Consider the following 18,695-nt stretch of genomic DNA (forward strand, 5'->3'; position numbering starts at 1 on the left):
GGAAGGAAGGAAGGAAAGAAGGAGAAAGATGAGAGGGAGGGAAGGAGGGAGGAAGGAAGGAGAAAGATGGCAGGGAGGGAGGGAGGGAGGAGAGGAGAGGGAGGAAGAGGGAGAAGAAGAAGGAAAGGAGAGGGGGAGGGAGGGAGGAAGGAAGGAGAGAGGAGTTGGAGAAAAGGAAGGAAAATGGGAAGGAGGGAGGGAGGGGGAGGGAAGGAAGGAAGGAAGGAAGGAGAAAGATGGCAGGGAGGGAGGGAGGAGAGGAGAGGGAGGGAGAGGGAGAAGAAGAAGGAAAGGAGAGGGGGAGGGAGGGAGGGAGGAAGGAGAGAGGAGTTGGAGAAAAGGAAGGAAAATGGGAAGGAGGGAGGGAGGGGGAGGGAAGGAAGGAAGGAGAAAGATGGCAGGGAGGGAGGAGAGGAGAGGGAGGGAGAGGGAGAAGAAGAAGGAAAGGAGAGGGGGAGGGAGGGAGGAAGGAAGGAGAGAGGAGTTGGAGAAAAGGAAGGAAAATGGGAAGGAGGGAGGGAGGGAGGGAGAAAGGAAGGAAGGGAGGGAGGAGAAAGATGGCAGGGAGGGAGGGAGGAGAGAAGAGGGAGGGAGAGGGAGAAGAAGAAGGAAAGGAGAGGGAGAGGGAGGGAGGAAGGAAGGAAGGAGAGAGGAGTTGGAGAAAAAGAAGGAAAATGGGAAGGAGGAAGGGAGAGAGGGAGAAAGGAAGGAAGGATCATAGCATGAAGATTCCTGAGGCCCTCAAGGTTGAGCTTCCTAACCTCTGGAGGAGAGTAGATTAGAGAAGGTTGGTGTAGGAAATTCAGGAAAATAAACAGAGGTTTCCTTCGGGGGGGGGGATAATATCCTTATCACATTACATAAATATTACATATCACATAAATCTCTTCTAATTGTTCTAAATCTTTATGCTGAGGATTCTTAACCGATGAACCAAATTGGCTTAATCATCTTATATTCACATTTTATATGTATGTTATTTTAACTGTTCACCGCCCTGAGTCCTTCGGGAGAAGGGCGGTATAAAAATTAAATAAATAAATGAATGAATAAATTACAGCAACCTACCTGTTCACCTTCTCCTCAACTTCTTTGGCGAAGGTTGGATCAGCCTACAGCATAAAAAAGAAAAGAATAAAAGACGGTAACGCACAAATGATTGCATGCCAGGAAAACAAGCTCCAGATTGTGAAAATAAAATCACCGGAGTTGGAAGAAGTCATTTGCTCAGGATAGGATGCCAAAATAAAGCATTTCAAAAACAAAACACAAATATCTACCATGCCAACATTCACGTCAGAGGAAATTAGTCTAATGCTCTAATTTGAGGACTTAAAACTTTGCTCTTTTATTCGTTTCCCAACCCCCCAAAAAACTTTCTCCTCCTTCCCACCAACCTACCTGCCCCTGACAAGCAAGACGATGCTCAGAAAGAGAAAATTTGAGGGGTTTTTTCGGATGTGTAACATCCTGGCAGCTCCCTCTGGCACTTTCAACAACTCATTTGGGAGGAAACTTAACGCAAATAAAAATTGACAAGAGGACTGCCTGAAGTCTCAACTAAGCAGGGAGGCATCGGAAGCCAGAAAAAAAAAAAGGGGGGGGGGAAATAAAAAAATAAAAATAAAATACATGTTTAGATTATGTACCTTTCCACAATCTTCTCTTCCACACCAGTTCGCTTTCAAATCTCACAGTGAACTGGAGTGGAAAGGGGGGGGGATTAATAAGGGGGAAAGATGCGCTGTAGCTGAACGGGAAGCGGTAAGACAAGGATTCGACGTTGAAATGAAAGCGGAGTTTTATCAAGACAACGTAACAAAACAGGAAACGGGACATCTTAAGAGAGCCTGTCTGGTCTAGCGGTTGAGGTGCCGGCCTAGAAACCAGGTGACTGGGAGTTCCAGTCCTACCATGGGCATGAAAGCTGGTTGGGTGACTCTGGGCCAATCACCAGGAGAGGTGAGTTCTAGTCCTACCATGGGCATGAAAGCCGGTTCTGTGACTCTGGACTAATCACCAGGAGATGGTGAGTTCTAGTCTCACCTCATGCATGAAAGCCAGTTGAGTGACTATAGGACCAATCACCAGGAGATGGTGAGTTCTAGTCTGAACTTGGGCACGAAAGCCGGTTGGGTGACTCTGGGCCAATCACGAGGAGATGGTGAGTTCTAGTTCCACCTCATGCATGAAAGCCAGTTGAGTGACTTTGGGCCAATCACGAGGAGATGGTGAGTTCTAGTTCCACCTTAGGCATGAAAGCCAGTTGAGTGACTTTGGGCCAATCACCAGATGGTGAGTTCTAGTCTCACCTTGGGCATGAAAGCCGGTTGGGTGATTTGGACCAATCACCAGGAGATGGTGAGTTCTAGTCCTACCATGGGCATGAAAGCCGGTTGGGCGACTCTGGGCCAATCACCAGGAGATGGTGAGTTCTAGTTCCACCTTAGGCATGAAAGCCAGTTGAGTGACTTTGGGCCAATCACCAGGAGATGGTGAGTTCTAGTCCTACCATGGGCATGAAAGCTGGTTGGGTGACTCTGGGCCAATCACCAGAAGAATTCTAGTCCTGCCTTAGTCAACCTTGGGCCAGTCTCTCTCTCTCTCTCTCTCTCTCCCAGTGTAGCCCATATCACAGGATTGTTGTTGGGAAAATAAGAGGAGGAACTTGTGTTGGATGAATAGGTTTGCTGCCTTGAGCAATTTGTAAAAACAAGAAAGGTGGGGTGCAACTAACTAAACTAAACTAAACTAAACTAAACTAAACTAAACTAAACTAAACTAAACTAAACTAAACTAAACTAAACTAAACTAAATCTTATGCAAAGAGTTGGCTCTCTGGAAAAAGCTTAATGCTGGGAAAGATGGAAGGAAAGAGAAGGAAAGGACAAGGAGGAGGATGGAGTTAATTATAGTGGCATGTAGAGAACTTACAGCAGGTCCAACAATGAGCAGGTGTACCCTGGAATCTTCCCGATGCCACTCTGTCAAGTGAAGAGGAGACAACTCTAGTTAGACTAAAATTAATGTGAGACTAAAGCATGGTAACATGGACTAACAATAGTTCTGACCTAGGCTTCCCCAGCAGCACGAAGCTGAGTCCTCGTCCTGATAAGCCCCTTTTATTTAATTGACAATGAATTCCTCTCCAGCAAAGTCTTTCCTCTCCCACAGTCTTTCAAGGTAGTTCACCATTACCGACCTTGATCAGCTTTGGAGAGGTGCCCGGCCGATATCTTTCAGACTCCCGCAATACTTGGCAAGAATGCAGGAATGGACTAATTGTCTCCTGCAAACTCCACTCCCCTTTTGCTCCTCTTTTATTCCCTCTGGGAAGGGCCATTCATTGGCCAACTGTGGCCTTACTCCTGAGTCGACCCTTGTTCTTTAGCTGTTCTCTTCATCTGGCAACTCTGCGCATGCGCACCCTGGGAACAGGCTCCAGCTGTTCATCTGCCTCACTGATGTCCAACTCTGAAGGCAGCGGATAACTCAGACGGCCCTGGCCCCCTCTCTGCCTCAGACGCAGAGCCCTCATCCGAGCCTTCCCCAGACTCCAGGATTGGCCCATGTTCCTCCCCAACCTCCTCACTGTCCGAATCTGCTGCCAGATCCGCTGGTGGATCACAACAACAATTGGTGGCAGAATCTGCCTTGTTGGTGCTTGGTGAAACCATTTTAAGTTGTTATTTTAGTCCAGCTGAGACTAAAGGGAAGATAGAGGAGATGCCTACAGAAACGTTGGACCCAAATGGTGGAAGATTATGTTCCTGAGAAGGAACATTTCAACCAGCTGTTGGTTAGCTCTTAGCTCTTAGATCCCCCAGCATCTGAAGTCTGAGTAATTCCTCAACTAATTCTCCCATGGCCAACCAATTAAGAGTTATATCTACTTTGATTAGTAAACTGTTTGCTACCCAACGTAGCGTCAATCTAAGTATGAAGGGCCGTGTTTTCTGGCTATATTGACACTTATAATGGCATTCTTTTCCTCTCAGTTGCCCTGTATGTTTAATTTTGTACTATCCTGTAACTCTTTTTAATTGTTTTTATGAGTGTTTGGTGTCCAGAGTCACTTGCTTGAAATGGACGGCTCCAGGACCTGAATAAACGAAAGAATGAACCTGGAGAATTCAGATTTGTCTGGCGAGCAAATAGACCATTCAACCAATGACATTAATTTTAATGTAATGTGATCAATTAAGGAGATAGGCCAAGGATGATGGTTGGTGCCCTGTCCTCTCCTGAGTTGTCCCTTCACACAATGATCAGATGTTCACTCATACATAAAATCATTTAAAAACCAAGAATCCTGTGTGTTCTCAGTCCTCAAAGGAAAGTGGCGTGATTTATTTTTCTTTTAATCGATCGATTAAAGTTATTTTGCTGCCCAGTTCACTGATACAGCGCCTCTGAGAGACTCTTAGTTCCATAGCACCAAGTGAGGCTGGAAAAAGGCGAATTCGCCTCCCCAAATGTTCTTATGAACCACACACACACAAAAACACACAAAATTGGAAAAATTTAGAAGTTAGAAAACCCAAACTCTGGTCAGATGGACACAACAGCTGTATCCATCACATTCCAGGCGCCCCCCTGCCTCCTCAAATTATGCCTCCCAGTCATCCAAAAAGATGGCCGTTGGTAGGGGGTCATCCATGCCAAATGTGTGGTTAAGAAGTTGGATGGGAAAATGTTGACCTGAAAAAGCATCCAGTAGAAAAAGTGGATCTTTGACTCTCCTTAGTCCACAGATCAGCACGAAGAGATATACATTCTGGTCGTCCTGGGCAATCCCTGTAGAGAAAGGATGATTGAAACTTCTTCAGTTTCGAAGGATCAGAACTTCTCCGAAAATTAAGAAGGGTCAAGGACCCTGTCAAGTCAACACACCATCAACTATCTAGGAATATTTGCAAGTTGTTGATTCCAACCCTTCCCTCTTATTAGGAGCCATAGTGGCGCAGTGGTTAGAATGCAGTATTGCAGGCTAACTCTGCCGGCTGCCAGCAGTTCAATTCCAATCGGCTCAAGGTTGACTCAGCCTTCTATCCTTTCGAGGTTGGTAAAATGAGGACCCAGATTGTTGGGGGCCATAGGCTGACTCTGTAAACTGCTTAGAGAGGGCTGCAAAGCACTGCGAAGCGGAATATAAGTCTAAGTACTACTGCTATTGCTCTTCTTTTTCTCCTTCCTTCCTTCCTTCCTTCCTTCCCTCCCTCCCTCCCTCCATGATGGCGTAGTGGTTAGAATGCAGTATTGCAGGCTAATTGTGCGGAACGCCAGCGGTTCGATCCTGACTGACTCAAGGTTGACTCAGCCTTCCATCCTTCCGAGGTTGGTAAAATGAGGACCCAGATTATTGGGGGCAAGAGGCTGACTCTGTAAACTGCTTAGAGAGGGCTGCAAAGCACTGTGAAGCGGTATATAAGTCTAAATGCTATTGCTATAGCTCCTTCCTTCCTTCCTTCCTTCCTTCCTTCCTTCCTTCCTTCCTTCCTTCCTTCCCTCCCTCCCTCCCTCCCTCCCTCCCTCCCTCTCTCCATCTATCCATGATGGCATAGTGGTTAGAATGCAGTATTGCAGGCTAATTGTGCGGACTGCCAGGGGTTCGATCCTGACCGGCTCAAGGTTGACTCAGCCTTCCATCCTTCCAAGGTTGGTAAAACGAGGACCCAGATTGTTGGGGGCAACAGGCTGACTCTGCAAACCGCTTAGAGAGAGCTGGAAAGCACAGTGAAGCGGTATATAAGTCAAAGTGCTATTGCTAAGTGCTATTAATCAGTCTACTGAAACTAGTTTTTTCATGTTCTCTATTTCCATTGCTTTTCAAAGCAATCTTTGGCTAAACTCCTAAGCTGGACGGGACCTTGGAGGTCTTCTAGTCCAACCAAAGAAAGGAGCCCTTATACCATCCATATCCTGGATAACTGGTCCATTTTGGAAGATGTCTATGGATATTCTCAGCCATCCAGGTCATAGTTGTCCCAAAAGGTACTTTTTCAAGAGACTTTCTGGAAAGTCCATCTTGGAAAGTTAACCATTCAAGGAGGCTTGGAGAGATCAAGAAAAGCCAATAAAATTTTGCCACCTTTCCTGAGGAAGCAAAAGTATTTAAAAAAAAAAAAAAAGTTAGAATGTGGCTGGTGCCTCTTCAAGACTGGAATGAGGGGAATGTAAAAATGGATTTTAACCGCTAAATGCAGAAGTGGAATTTTTCTTTAGCCTCTCTCTTGCAACAATGGTGGCATCAACAAGGGAAGAATGACCAGCTCAGATTAACCAATCCAACCTGCCTCAGTCTAACCCCGTGGGGGTGAACCAATGGCACGTATGCCAAAGCTGGCATGCAGAGCAGAGCCCTCCCTGCGGGCACGCAAGCCATCGCCCAGTTCAGCTCCACCACGCATACATGCACGGCAGTGGTGGGTTTCAAATTTTTTTATTACCGGTTCTTTGAGTGTGGCTTGTTGGGCGTGGCAGGGGAAGGATACTGTAAAATCTCCATTCCCTCCCGACTCCAGGGGAAGGATACTGCAAAATCCCCATTTCCTCCTGATCAACTGGGACTCGGGAGGCAGAGAATAGATGGGGGCGGGGCCAGTCAGAATTTTTACTACCGGTTCTCTGAACTACTCAAAAGTTCCGCCACCGGTTCTCCAGAATTTATACATGCGCAGAAATGGATAAATTAACTCTAGAATTAAAAGATAAAGAAGACTCAAAGTATTTTATAGTATGGAATAGATGGTATAAGTGGATAAACCAAAGGAAAAAAGGGTAAAGATAAGAATTAGAGGAAATGCATATATATATATATATATATATATATATATATATATATATATATATATATATATATATATATATATATATATATATATGCACCGTCAGATAGATAGAAAAGGTAAATAAGTCACTGTCTGTAGATTTGTATATATGTGTTTTATATAATCATATGTACTTTGTTAGTGTAATTATGGATTGAAAATGTAAATTTTAAGAGAGAGAAAATTTGTATATTCTCTCTTTTTGTTTTTTGTTTGTTAATAGTTTTAAATTCAATAAAGTTTGTTTTTAAATTGAAGAAAGAAAAAAAAGAACCTGCTGAAACCCAGATCTGGTACAGGCGCCTCCAGCCGGCCAGCTGATTTTCGGGATGCGCAGGGGGCGAGGCGCACGCGGGAGACGCGAGTGCATGCGCAGAGGGGCTTGTGCGCATGCGTGGGGGAGTGCGGGGATGGAGAGCGGGGGGAAGGTGAGGGCTGCCCTCCCCCCACCATGGCCCTGTTTTTGGGCCCAGGAGGCTGCAGGGAGGTCTGCTAGGCCAAAAACGGTGTGTGTGTGGGGGGGTCACATATGCATGCGCAAAGGGGGTGCCGGCACAGACGCGCATTGTAGTGTGTGCACGCACGGTTTTGGCACACGACAAGAAAAAGATTAGACATCACTGGTCTAACCTGTCACCCGAATTTCTGCTGTACAGGGTGTCAGGTTTCGGGGCTATCTTAAATAAACTTCATTCTCAAGCGCAAAGTCTCTAATGAATCACTTTTATTTTAAGAATAGCAGAATCCGACATTCCTGATTCAAGTTGCAGCCAAACTGGCCCCTCCTTCCAACCCCCTCCTCTTCCGCTCTCCAACCCCAATGTCCCATTGGCCATCATGCAGATCCATCTCTACATCCCGGCACGTTCTTTTCACAGGAATGTGGCCCCCACCCTCGTCACCCAGGAAACACTATCTGTAACATACAAAAAACTAGGTAAAAGTTCATCTCAGCAATAAATCAAGTTTCTGCTCTATGCTTCTTGTTCATGTCAGCGCTGTAAGAGAGCCTAATTTGGAACGCTGACATCGGGAATCTTTGACTTACAACTGGTCACTTAGCAACCATTTGATGTTACGACCTACCTGATTTATAACCAGATCTGAAGTTCCCGCACTCTCTCACACACTCACACCCCATAGTCACGTGACCACATTTAGGGGAAGGTTCCAGCAACACCACCACACTTGCATCAGTCTGGAGATTCGCACGGACACGTGACTGAATTTGCCGTCGCTTACTCCCAGTTTTCGGCAAAACCCCTCCCATACCCCAATCAATGGGTTCGCACTTACAACCGCCGTGTTCGCTTTGTGACTGCGCGCTCGCACTCATGGCCGCTGTATTTGCTTTACGACGTTCACTTAATGACGGCCATGAATGGGGGAAAAAAAACAACCCTGACGTAAAATCATCATCAATCGTGCGTTATGATTGTTACAATTTACAGTTGTAACTCGAGGACTGCAGAACATCTGAAGGTTATAAAAACGAGTCCGGGCGGATTCCAGCAGCTTTATTAATGTCTCCATCCACAGTAGATGCTACAAGTAATTCAGGGGATATTTTTTATTATTTTTTTGCAAAAGGAACTGAACTGGAAAAGATACGACCATCCTCTCTGTTTTTATGGTCTCTCTCTCCCTGCGCTGACCTTTTAAACAAGAAAAAAAGGAAAAAGGGAAGGTTTCTGTGGCTGTTTCCTCTGTCCACCACTTCATTTTTTTAACAAATATCCCTGCAATCTCTTTCAAGATTGGCATAAAACACGGGGGCTGATCAGTAACCAAAAACCAGCTCCGCCAATGCCGTCTGTTTATCTCTCCAAAATATCACCGGTGGGGGCCCAGAGTCCAGGCTTACAATATTGCTTTTCGGAAATTAAAACCCAATCCGGAGAGAGAGAGAGAGAGAGAAGGAGAGAAAGAGAGAAAGAGGAGAGAGCGAGATAAGGAGAAAGAGAAGGAGAGAGAACGAGAGAGAGAAAAGAAGAGAGAGAGGGAGAGAGAGAGGGAGGGAGAGAAAGAGAAGAAAGAGAAAGCAGAGAGAGAAAAAAGGAGAGAGGAGAGAGAAAGAAAGAGGGAGAGATAAAAGGATAGAGAAAGAGAGGGAGAGAGAGAAAGAGAGGAGAGAGAAAAGGAGAAAGGGGAGAGAGAACGAGAAAAAGGAGAAAGAGAGAGAAAGAACAGGAAAGAAAGAAAGAGAAAGAGGAGAGAGGACAGAAAGAAAGAGGGAGAGATAAAAGGGGAGAGAAAGGGAGAGAGAGAAAAAGAGGAGAAAGAGAGAAAAAAGAGAAAGAGGAGAGAGAAAGGAGAGAAAAAGAGAACGAGGAGAATGAGAGAGAGAAAAGGAGAAAGAAGAGAAAGAAAGAGGAGAGAGGAGAGAAAGAGGAGAGAGAAAAGGAGAAAGAAGAGAAAAAGGAAAGAGAGAGAGAAAGAGAAACAGAAGGAAAGAAAGAGAGAAAGAGGAGAGAGAAAGAACAAGGAAGAGATAAAAGGAGAAAGAAAGGAGAGAGAAAACAGAAAGAGGGGAGAGAAAAGGAGAGAGAAAGAAGGAGAGAAAGAGGAGAGAGAAAGAAGGAGGGAGAGAGAGAAAGAGAGACAGGATGTGTGTGTGTGTGTGTGTGTGTGTAGGTCTTTGGTTATTCGGGTTTTCTCCCGCGTAAAATTGGTTCTGCTTTTCTGTAGAATTTGCAAGCACCTCATTAAGCTTCCGTCAGAACCAGGCAACACTAGAAAGCAGCAGACGACAGAAGGCGAGCGAGAGAAAACGTGAAAAGGGCAAAAAAGAAAAAGAAAAAGAAAAAAAAACCAAACCAGTCCAAATAGCTCAATTACCAAACAGGAGCTGAAAAGAAAAGAAGGGTTGGAAGAAGAAATAAAAAAAAAAATCAGATTCATAATCAAAATATCCTTAGTGCTCCATAAAGCACAGAGCCATTCTGCTTGATAGCAAAGAAGCCAAAATTACCCTTAATGCAATTTTAATATTCCGCGGAGGTCTAAACCATTTCCAATTTTAACCTACGTTGATTTTTTTCTTCTTCTTCTTCTCCTTCCGTAGAGGTAACTTGTGAACTGTAGTCACAGCAGCGAAAAGCTGCAGTTTTCAAAAAAATATATATATGAGGAATTCTTTGCGGCGGGCTGACCTTTCCTTCTTTCTTCCTTTGTCGTCCTTCACAAATGCGCAGCAACGCAACCTGTGAGAATTTCAAAACCCACAACCCTCCCCTTCCCGTCTCTTGAAAATACGCTCGGCAAATACAGGCGCTCCTCGGCTTACGACTGCAACGGAGCCCAAAACTTTCTGCTGTTAAGGGAGACATTTGTGAAATGACGTTTGCCCCAGGGGTGAAAATCTATTTATCTTCCCAACCGGTTCAGAAGTGCACACGCCATGCGCGCGCACGGACCCTCTGCACATGTGCAAAGCCTTCTGTGCACGCGCAGAGGGTAAAAAAACAGGTTACTTCCCGGTTAAAACCAGGAAGTATTGACGACTGGGTGGGTGGGTGGAGCCTCGTGCTGCCATCGCTACCGGTTCTCTGAACCGGTCTGAACCGGAATCATTTCACCCCTGGTTTGCCCCATTTTACAACCGTCGTTAACCGAATCCCTGCAGCGGTGAAGTTACTAACCCGGTTGTTAAGTGAATCTGGCTCCTCCCCCCCGCATCAGAAGGTCACAAAAGAGGATTACGTGAACCCCGGGATGCTGCCAACCGTCGTAAATCGGAGTCAGTTGGGATTTTGTCCCCGGGGAGGCTGCAACCGTTGTTAAATGTGGGAAACAGTCACAAGCCCCTTTTTCCGTTGCCGTTTGTAACTTGGAGCGGTCGCTAAACGAACTGTGGTAAGTTGAGGACAGCAGAGATAGGCAAACTTTTGGGGGGGGGGTTTCAATTTGAAATGTTTTGCATCTTCCACCCAAGGCGAGGGGGTGGTACCTGTGGACTACAATTCCCATCAACCTGGAAAGGGACGTCGGGAGCCGCAGCTGATTGATGGGTCGTGTGGTAGTGATGTAACAGTAAGAGTTGGAAGGACCTCGGAGGTCACACAGGCGACCCGTACTAGGGATTCGAACCGCCGAACTGCCGACCTTTCTGATTGACATGCTCAGCGTCTTAGCCACTGAGCCACCTAGACAGGTAAGAGATCGGATTTCTCTTGAATATAAATGTGGATTTTTCTGGTATTGGTCGCAGCGTCCTGTTAAGCTTTGAACATTGTTAAGACGTGAAAATAGCTGGCAGTCCTCAGCTTATGATCTCCGTTGAGACAGGAATGCCTCGTGGCTAAGGGATGTGGTCGTTAAGTGAGAGGCCCCTCCCCCCGCTTTTATGACCTTTCGGCCGTGGTGGGTAAGGGAATCGTGAGGCTGTTAAGCGAATCACGGGGTTGTTTGGTAAATCCGGCTTTTCCCCACTGATTCTAGTTCAGTGTTTCTCAACCTTGGAAGCTTGAAGATGGGTGGACTTCAACTCCCAGAATCCCCCAGCCTGGCTGGGGGATTCTGGGAGTTGAAGTCCACCCATCTTCAAGCTACCAAGGTTGAGAAACACTGCTCTAGGTGTTGGAAACCGGCTGGGAAGGTTGCACGTGGCCAAATCACGCAGCCAAATCACGTTCATACGACTGAGGATGCTGTGATGGTTGTAAGTGCGAGGACTGGTCGTTCAGGTTTTTTTCAGTGCCATCATCCCAACTTTGGATGGTTGCCAAACGAATGATTGTTAAGTCGAGGATTCCCTGTCTTATGAATGATAGGAACTTTCTGGGAAACATGAAAATTATTTCTTTCTTTTCTTTTCTTTCTTTTCCCTTTCTTTTCTTTCTTTCTTCCTCCCTTCCTTCTTTGTTCCTTTCTTCTCTCTCTCTTTTCTTCTTTCCTTCCTTGTTTCTTTTCTTTCTTCTCTTTCTTTCTTTCCTTTCTTCCTTCCCTTTCTCTTCCTTCTTTCTGTTTGCTTCTTTCTTCTCTCTTTACTTCGTTTCCTCCCTCGCTCTTTCCTTTTATCTTTCTTTCCCTCCCTTCTTCCTTCCATCCTCTTTCATTCTTTCTGTCTTCTTCCTTTCCCCTTTCTCTTCCTTCCTTCTGTTTCTTTGTTTCTTTCTTCTCATTCTTTCCTTCCCTCCCTCCCTCTTTCCTTCCTTCCTTCCTTCTTTCCTTCCTTCCTTTCGTTCTTTCCTTCCTTCTCTCTCTCTCTCTCTCTCTCTCACACACACACACACACACACAGAGAAGGGCTCTGAAGATTGAATTCCGACCTCAGTACAATTATTCCACTGAATCTCCCTGCTGCTGGTCTCGAGGACATTGCCAATCCTAAAAACGGAAGCTGTGGCTTCTATTCCCATTTCAAAATTCCCAACAGAAGCCTATTTATTCCCAATTTCTGATCAATCCCTACGACAGATGACCTTCTGATTACATCTACACTCCTCTCACCCTTTGTGGCCCGTCCATCACAACTCACCAGTGTTCTCACCACAATGTTTTGGGGTGTTTAAAATTTAAAGGGGGGGGGGGGGTTATTTATTTAAATTTTTAGGGAGGGGTCAGAGAACTGGGGAGCACAAACTCTCCATAAGTACATAAAGAAACCAACCGAGACAATTGTCAGGATATTCATGACTGGGAAGACCTGGTCAGCCAATGAATAGGCATAGCAAATAAAGTCAGCCAATTGGGAGCTGAGACAGACTGGAGGCAGGGCGTGCCTTAGTCTGCAGCTTCTGATTCTGTGCAGAGAAAAGAGAAACTGAAACCAGTGTGTGTGTTAAGCTCTCTACTGTACTCTGTGTATGTAAACATGTCTGCTGATCTGAGCTGGAGAATCAACTATTGGTATTGTAAATACTTTATGTGTTATTATGGCTATAAAGAAGTTAATGAATCCAGCTGATTCAGTTATCTGTGCGTGCTTCTGGATTTGTTTTTTGCAACAATCCACTTTTTCCCCCCATCAAACACAACTGCCAAACTCAATCCATCCATTTCCTGCCTTTCCACAATAGCACTCGGCCAAAATACAAAACGCAATTCTTCAACATCCCTTTCTGATTGTGCTTCGCGCTTTTCAACCTTCCGAAAAAGGAGCCGTCTCTGGTTTCGACAAACGGGGGAATCGCCAGGATCGGCGGAGGGAAAGCTGAGCCGGTGCCCGTCTGCGGCGCACTCTATGGAAATTTTGAATTATCTACTTGTCACCAGCACTTCAGCTTAAAGGAAAAGTCTTCCAGGCTTCTCGGTCCTTGACCCACTGTCAGCTCGAAGCGCATGATTCGGAGGCCAAGCCACAACGTACAACGGTGGTGTGTGATTCAAGGATAACCATACAGGAGGGATAAACTACCCTACCGGCGGGGGAGTGAGGGATGTATGACCTCTTTTGCAGAACCTTCAGAGAGAAAACCTTAAATCCTTTTTTTTTAAGCGCTAAACAATCAGCTTTCCTCCGGTTGGTGGAGAAAGAGGATTTCTGCACGGAAGGCTCTGAATTCAATTCCCCAGGTTTTGTTTCAGCAAAATGCCAAGGGGATGGATGGGGCATGCGCGGTGAGGAGGAATTCTGTTTAAACTTGGGTAAACAGTGTTAGGAGATACCATGATGGTTTCATAGGTAGTTTTCCTTCTCTTTTTTTCCCTACTCCTTTTTCTTCTCCTTCCTCATTTATTTCCTTTCCTTTCCTTTCCTTCCTTTCCTTTCCCCATCCATTTAATCCCTTTCCTCTGTTCTCTTTTCTTTTCCTTTCCTTCCCATTCTCATTCATTCTCTTTCCCATCCATTTTTTTCCTTTCCTTTCTTTTCCTTTCCATTCCCATTCTCATTCATTTATTCCCTTTCCCATCCATTTACCTCCTTTCCTTTCCTTTCCTTTCCCTTGCCCCCTTTTCTTCCCTTCCTTTCCCTTCCCTCTCCCTTCCCAAATCTCCAAAGAGAAAGAGATTTGTGTTCAGAAAGACTTTTACTAAAAATTCTGGAACATGTCATGCTTGTATGCATTTTTACCTGCCCTCTGCAGAAATTCAGCCCAGTTATGCTGCCTGTTTGGAAGGCTCACGATCCCTAGAAATGAGAGTAAATTTGGGGTCATGCATTCAACTGCCCCTCCAAAAGCCTGCCAGGGCAAGCTTTTCAGCAGGTTGTTTTCACTTGGTCTTTTTTTAAAAAAATTGAAACTTTTAAACAAGAAGATAAAAATGAATACAAACTAATGGAAAGTAAGAAAGAAGAAAAAAGAATAAAGGAAAATAAATCAAACATGCGCGTCAAACCTTTAAACAGAGAGAAAAAAAACCCAAGAGAAAGTAAGATAAGAAAGAAAAAAGAAAATGAAAGAACACAAAGAAAAAGCCAAAAAGTGCAAGCAAAAAAAAAGCAGGAAAGAAAGAAAGAAAGAAAGAAAGAAAGAAAGAAAGAAAGAAAGAAAGAAAGAAAGAAAGAAAGAAAGAAAGGAAGGAAGGAAGGAAGGAAGAAAAGGAAAGATAAAGAAAAAGGAAGGAAGGAAGGGAGTGAATGATAAAAGAGAAGAATGAATGAATGAATGAATGAATGAATGAATGAATGAATGAATGAAAAAGAAAAAAGGAAGGAAGAATAAAGAAAAAGGAAAGAAGGAAGGGAGTGGGGAAAGAAAGAAAGAAAGAAAGAAAGAAAGAAAGAAAGATGGATAAAGAAAAAGGAAGGAAGGAAGGGAATGGGGAAAGAGAAGAAAGAAAGAAAGAAAGACAGAAAGGAAGAGAAAGGAAGGAAGAAAGAGAAAGAGAAAGAAAGAAAGAAAGAAAGAAAGAAAGAAAGAAAGAAAGAAAGAAAGAAAAGAAGAAGAAAGAGAAAGAAAGAAGTGGCTTCTAATATTCTTCACAGCTGTTAAAAGTACAAATGTATTTTAACCTCTCTCCAAAGTTACATCCTATGATTCTTCTTTCTCTGATCCTTTCTACCTAATCCTCCAGAGATCGCAAGTTCATTTTCTTCTTGTTTTTAACGCAAAAAAAAAAAACCAAAACCAAACAAACCTCATAAGAGGCTTCAAGAGACAGCAGGTGGTCGGTTCTCATTTGGGAGAAAGACAGAAATAGGAAAACAGTTCTCCAAGGGGGCAGAAAGAAGATTTTGAAAAATACTTACCTTGAGCCTGGACACAGATTTTGTTCCTGCTTTGAGGCTTTGCAAATTAATAATAATAAAAACAAACAACAACAAACAAACAAAAAACACAGGAGAAAACAGGTTAATCCCTGTAACCAAAGGGGCAAGGCAATCTTTTGCAAAACAGTTCACATTTCAAAGATTGCTATACTAAATGTGTGCAAAGAGAGGCAAACAAAAACGAATGAACAAGATTCTTTTCTCTGCAAGATACATCCTGATTGCTCCCCTCAATTCATCAGGATCCCTTGCCCCCCCAGTCGCCCCTCTTAAAAGGAAGGTATCATCTGTATAAAGTCACTCCATTCAGGCAGGTGGAAAATAATTAGACACAAGTACACTTTGGAAAGTGTGTATAGTCAAGGCAATGGTTTTCCCAGTTGTAATATATGGCTGTGAAAGTTGGACCATAAGAAAGGCTGAGAAGGCCAAAGAATGGAGGCCTTTGAACTCTGGTGCTGGAGAAGCCTCCTGCGAGTCCCTTGGGCTGCAAGGCGATCAAACCGGTCAGTCCTAGAGGAGATCAACCCTGGCTGCTCTTTAGAAGGCCAGATCCTGAAGAGGAAGCTCAAATCCTTTGGCCACCTAATGAGGAGGAAGGACTCCCTGGAGAAGAGCCTAATGCTGGGAACGATGGAGGGCAAAAGAAGAAGAAGGGGACGGCAGAGAACGAGGTGGCTGGATGGAGTCACTGAAGCAATAGGGGTGAGTTTTAATGGACTCCAGAGGATGGTAGAGGACAGGAAGGCCTGGAGGAACGTTGTCCATGGAGTCGCGATGGGTCGAAAATGACTTCGCAACTAATAACAACAATAAATAGATCGATCGACCGTTCCAAGGGACTCCTGAAAGTCCCTTGGATTGCAAGGCGATCAAACCGGTCGGTCCTAGAGGAGATCAACCCTGACTGCTCTTTAGAAGGCCAGATCCTGAAGAGGAAACTCAAATACTTTGGCCACCTAATGAGAAGGAAGGACTCCCTGGAGAAGAGCCTAATGCTGGGAACGATGGAGGGCAAAAGAAGAAGAAGGGGACGGCAGAGAACGAGGTGGCTGGATGGAGTCACTGAAGCAATAGGGGTGAGTTTTAATGGACTCCAGAGGATGGTAGAGGACAGGAAGGCCTGGAGGAACGTTGTCCATGGGGTCACAATGGGTTGGACACGACTTTGCAACTAACAACAGACTTTGGAAAAAGTTCTGAGAAGAGCAACTAAGATGATCAAAGGCCTGGAGACTAAACCATAGGAAGAACGGCTGCAGGATTTGGGTCTGGCTAGTCTAAAGAAAAGAAGAATTAGGGGTGACATGATAGCAGTATTCCAGTATTTGAGGGGCTGCCACTAAGAAGAGGGGGGTCAAATTATTTTCCAAAGTACCAAAGGGCAAGACAAGAAACAACGGATGGAAATTAACCAAAGAGAGAAGCAACCTGGAATTGAAGAGAAACTTCCTAACAGTGAAGACAATTAACCAATGGAACAGCTTGCCACCAGAAATCGTGGGCGCTCCATCACTGGAGGTTTTTAAGAAGAGACTAAATGGTCACTTGTCTCAAATAGTTTCAGGGGGCTGGACTAGAAGACCTCCAAGGTGCCTTCCAGCTTATTCTATTTTAAGTAGCAGGGCCATTTCCCGTAAAGGCCCACCAATTTTTAATATTGATTGATCGATCAATATGCAAGGGACTAAAACACAATCATTATTTACGATCACTTTTTTTTTTTTTTTTTTGGCCGATCAAACAAGAAAGGCCTCCTGGTGAAATTATTCTATTTTTTTTTTAAAAAAAAAATGGTTCTCTTCTTTTCATTTTGGATCCTCGTGAAGTTTTTATTTTACGCAGGCCATCTTAGAAACACATAGGTAATTGAGCCCCAGGTAATTTCTGTTGCTGAGACCTTTGTTAAGTGAGGTTTGCCCCCATTTTATGACCTTTCTTGCCACTGTTGTTAAATGAATCACTACCGTTTTCTAGTCTAATCTCCTGTTTAGGATGTCAGCACTTCAAGCTGCATTTACTCTAGTGCTGACATAAGAAGGAGAAGCGGAGGCGTCTGGAAAGGGATGCTTGACTTTTCACCTACTTATTTTCCCTGGAGATAATATCCCCTAGGAGATGAGATGGGAGGGGGGAAATTCCTTTGAGCTGGAGCAGTAGATTAGGGGTAGAATGACTTGGAAGATGGCCAATGAGTGCAGAGGAGTGGGGAAAGGAAAGGGAGGGTTTTGGGTCAGGAAGTCAGTGTTGGCTGCAATGGAGTTGGAGTTAGAATGTCGTGCTTAATAAATGGAAGTTTTTCATCAAAGACTTTGTTTGAAATGCGATTTATTTGAGACGACCTCGAAACCTGAAATCCTATACCCAAGAGGAGCCTTGGAGGTGCATGTACTGAAGTGCTGTTAAGTAGCACTTAGCTGCCAGCTGCCTGCAATTACTGCGAGTTCAAATCTCACCAGGCTCAAGGTTGACTCAGCCTTCCATCCTTCCGAGGTAGGTAAAATGAGGACCCGGATTGTGGGGGGCAATAAGCTGACTTTGTATAAAAAAAAACACCGCTTAGGGAGGGGGCCGAAAGCCCTACTAAGCAGGTATATACAAAAGTATGAAGGCTATTGCTTAACGCATTGTAAGCCGCCCTGAGTCTCCGGAGAAGGGCGGCATATAAATCGAACCAATAAATAAATAAATAAATGATGACGAATGTATGGCACGTATGCCACAGATGGCATGTGGAGCCATATCTGTGGGTACGCGAGCTGTTGCCCTAGCTCAGCTCCAGTGCGCATGCCTGCGCTGGCCAGCTACCTTTCGGCTGGCCCCGTCCACACAGCCCCTCCCCACCCAGGAGTCTCCACGCAGCCCCTTTTTGGATGCCAGGTAAGTGGCATCCTTACCTGGGGGGGCAGGGGGGCTGTTTTCGCCCTCCCCAGGCTCCAGGAAAGCCTCTGGAGCCTGGGGAGGGCAAAAAACGGGCCTACCGGAAGTCTGGAAACAGGCCATTTCCGGCCTCCGGAGGCTTCAGGGAGGCCTGCTAGGCCCAAAATGGGGTGTGTGTGGGGGGTGTTGTGTGCGCATGTGTGGGGGAGCATGGGGGTCATGCGCATGCACAGGGCGCGGAGGGGCATTGAATTATGGGTGTGGCCACGCGCACGCGTGAAACCCCCCCCCCCCCGCGCTCCTCCCGCTTTTGGCACGCGACAGCAAAAAGGTTAGCCATCACTCTCCTATATCATTTCAGACAAATGGTTATCCAAGGATATCAGGGTTTCCTGTCCAAGCAGGGGGTTGGACTAGAAGACCTCCAAGGTCCCTTCCAAATCTGTCATTCTAGTCTATTCTAAATAGTTGTTAGTAACATCGTTGTTAAGTGAATCAGGGTTCCCCATTGACTTTGCTGGCTAGAAAGTCGCATAAGGGGATCACATGATCTGAGGATACGGCAACCGTCATAAATACGAGTCGGTTGCCGAGCGTCTGAATTTTGATCACATGACCATCGGATTCTCCGATGGTGCTAAGTGTGGAAAATGGTTCTACAACCCATTTTTTCAGTGCTGTTGTTAACTTTGGACAGTCACAAAAGGAATGATTGTAAGTCAAGGATTATCTGTTTTTCCGGGTCATTTTGGGTCATTTTGGGCTTTGATCCTATGCAGGCCATTCAGAAATATATTCAAGGGATGGAAGGAATAAATAAAGATCTCAAT

At 45.0% G+C, this 18,695-nt stretch overlaps 1 protein-coding gene across 3 annotated transcripts in view; it reads right to left on the bottom strand.

Annotated features, from left to right (window-relative positions):
- The window catches only part of GLT1D1 (glycosyltransferase 1 domain containing 1), a 49,093-nt gene that overhangs the window by 16,682 nt on the left and 13,716 nt on the right, over positions 1–18,695 (bottom strand). The window contains exons 5-9 of one of the 3 annotated variants that reach the window (XM_034435228.3): positions 14,965–15,001; positions 13,846–13,902; positions 4,702–4,797; positions 2,935–2,984; positions 1,069–1,112 (exon numbers count right to left, since the gene is read on the bottom strand). In XM_034435228.3, coding sequence (XP_034291119.2) covers positions 1,069–1,112; positions 2,935–2,984; positions 4,702–4,797; positions 13,846–13,902; positions 14,965–15,001 — 284 coding nt within the window. The remainder of the gene's footprint in view (positions 1–1,068; positions 1,113–2,934; positions 2,985–4,701; positions 4,798–13,845; positions 13,903–14,964; positions 15,002–18,695) is intronic. The other 2 variants (XM_034435229.3, XM_034435230.3) reach the window with 2 other exon arrangements.

The sequence above is a fragment of the Pantherophis guttatus genome, chromosome 17 (genome assembly GCF_059756535.1).
Source record: "Pantherophis guttatus breed Tessera chromosome 17, ASM5975653v1, whole genome shotgun sequence".
Taxonomy (NCBI): Eukaryota; Metazoa; Chordata; class Lepidosauria; order Squamata; family Colubridae; genus Pantherophis; species Pantherophis guttatus.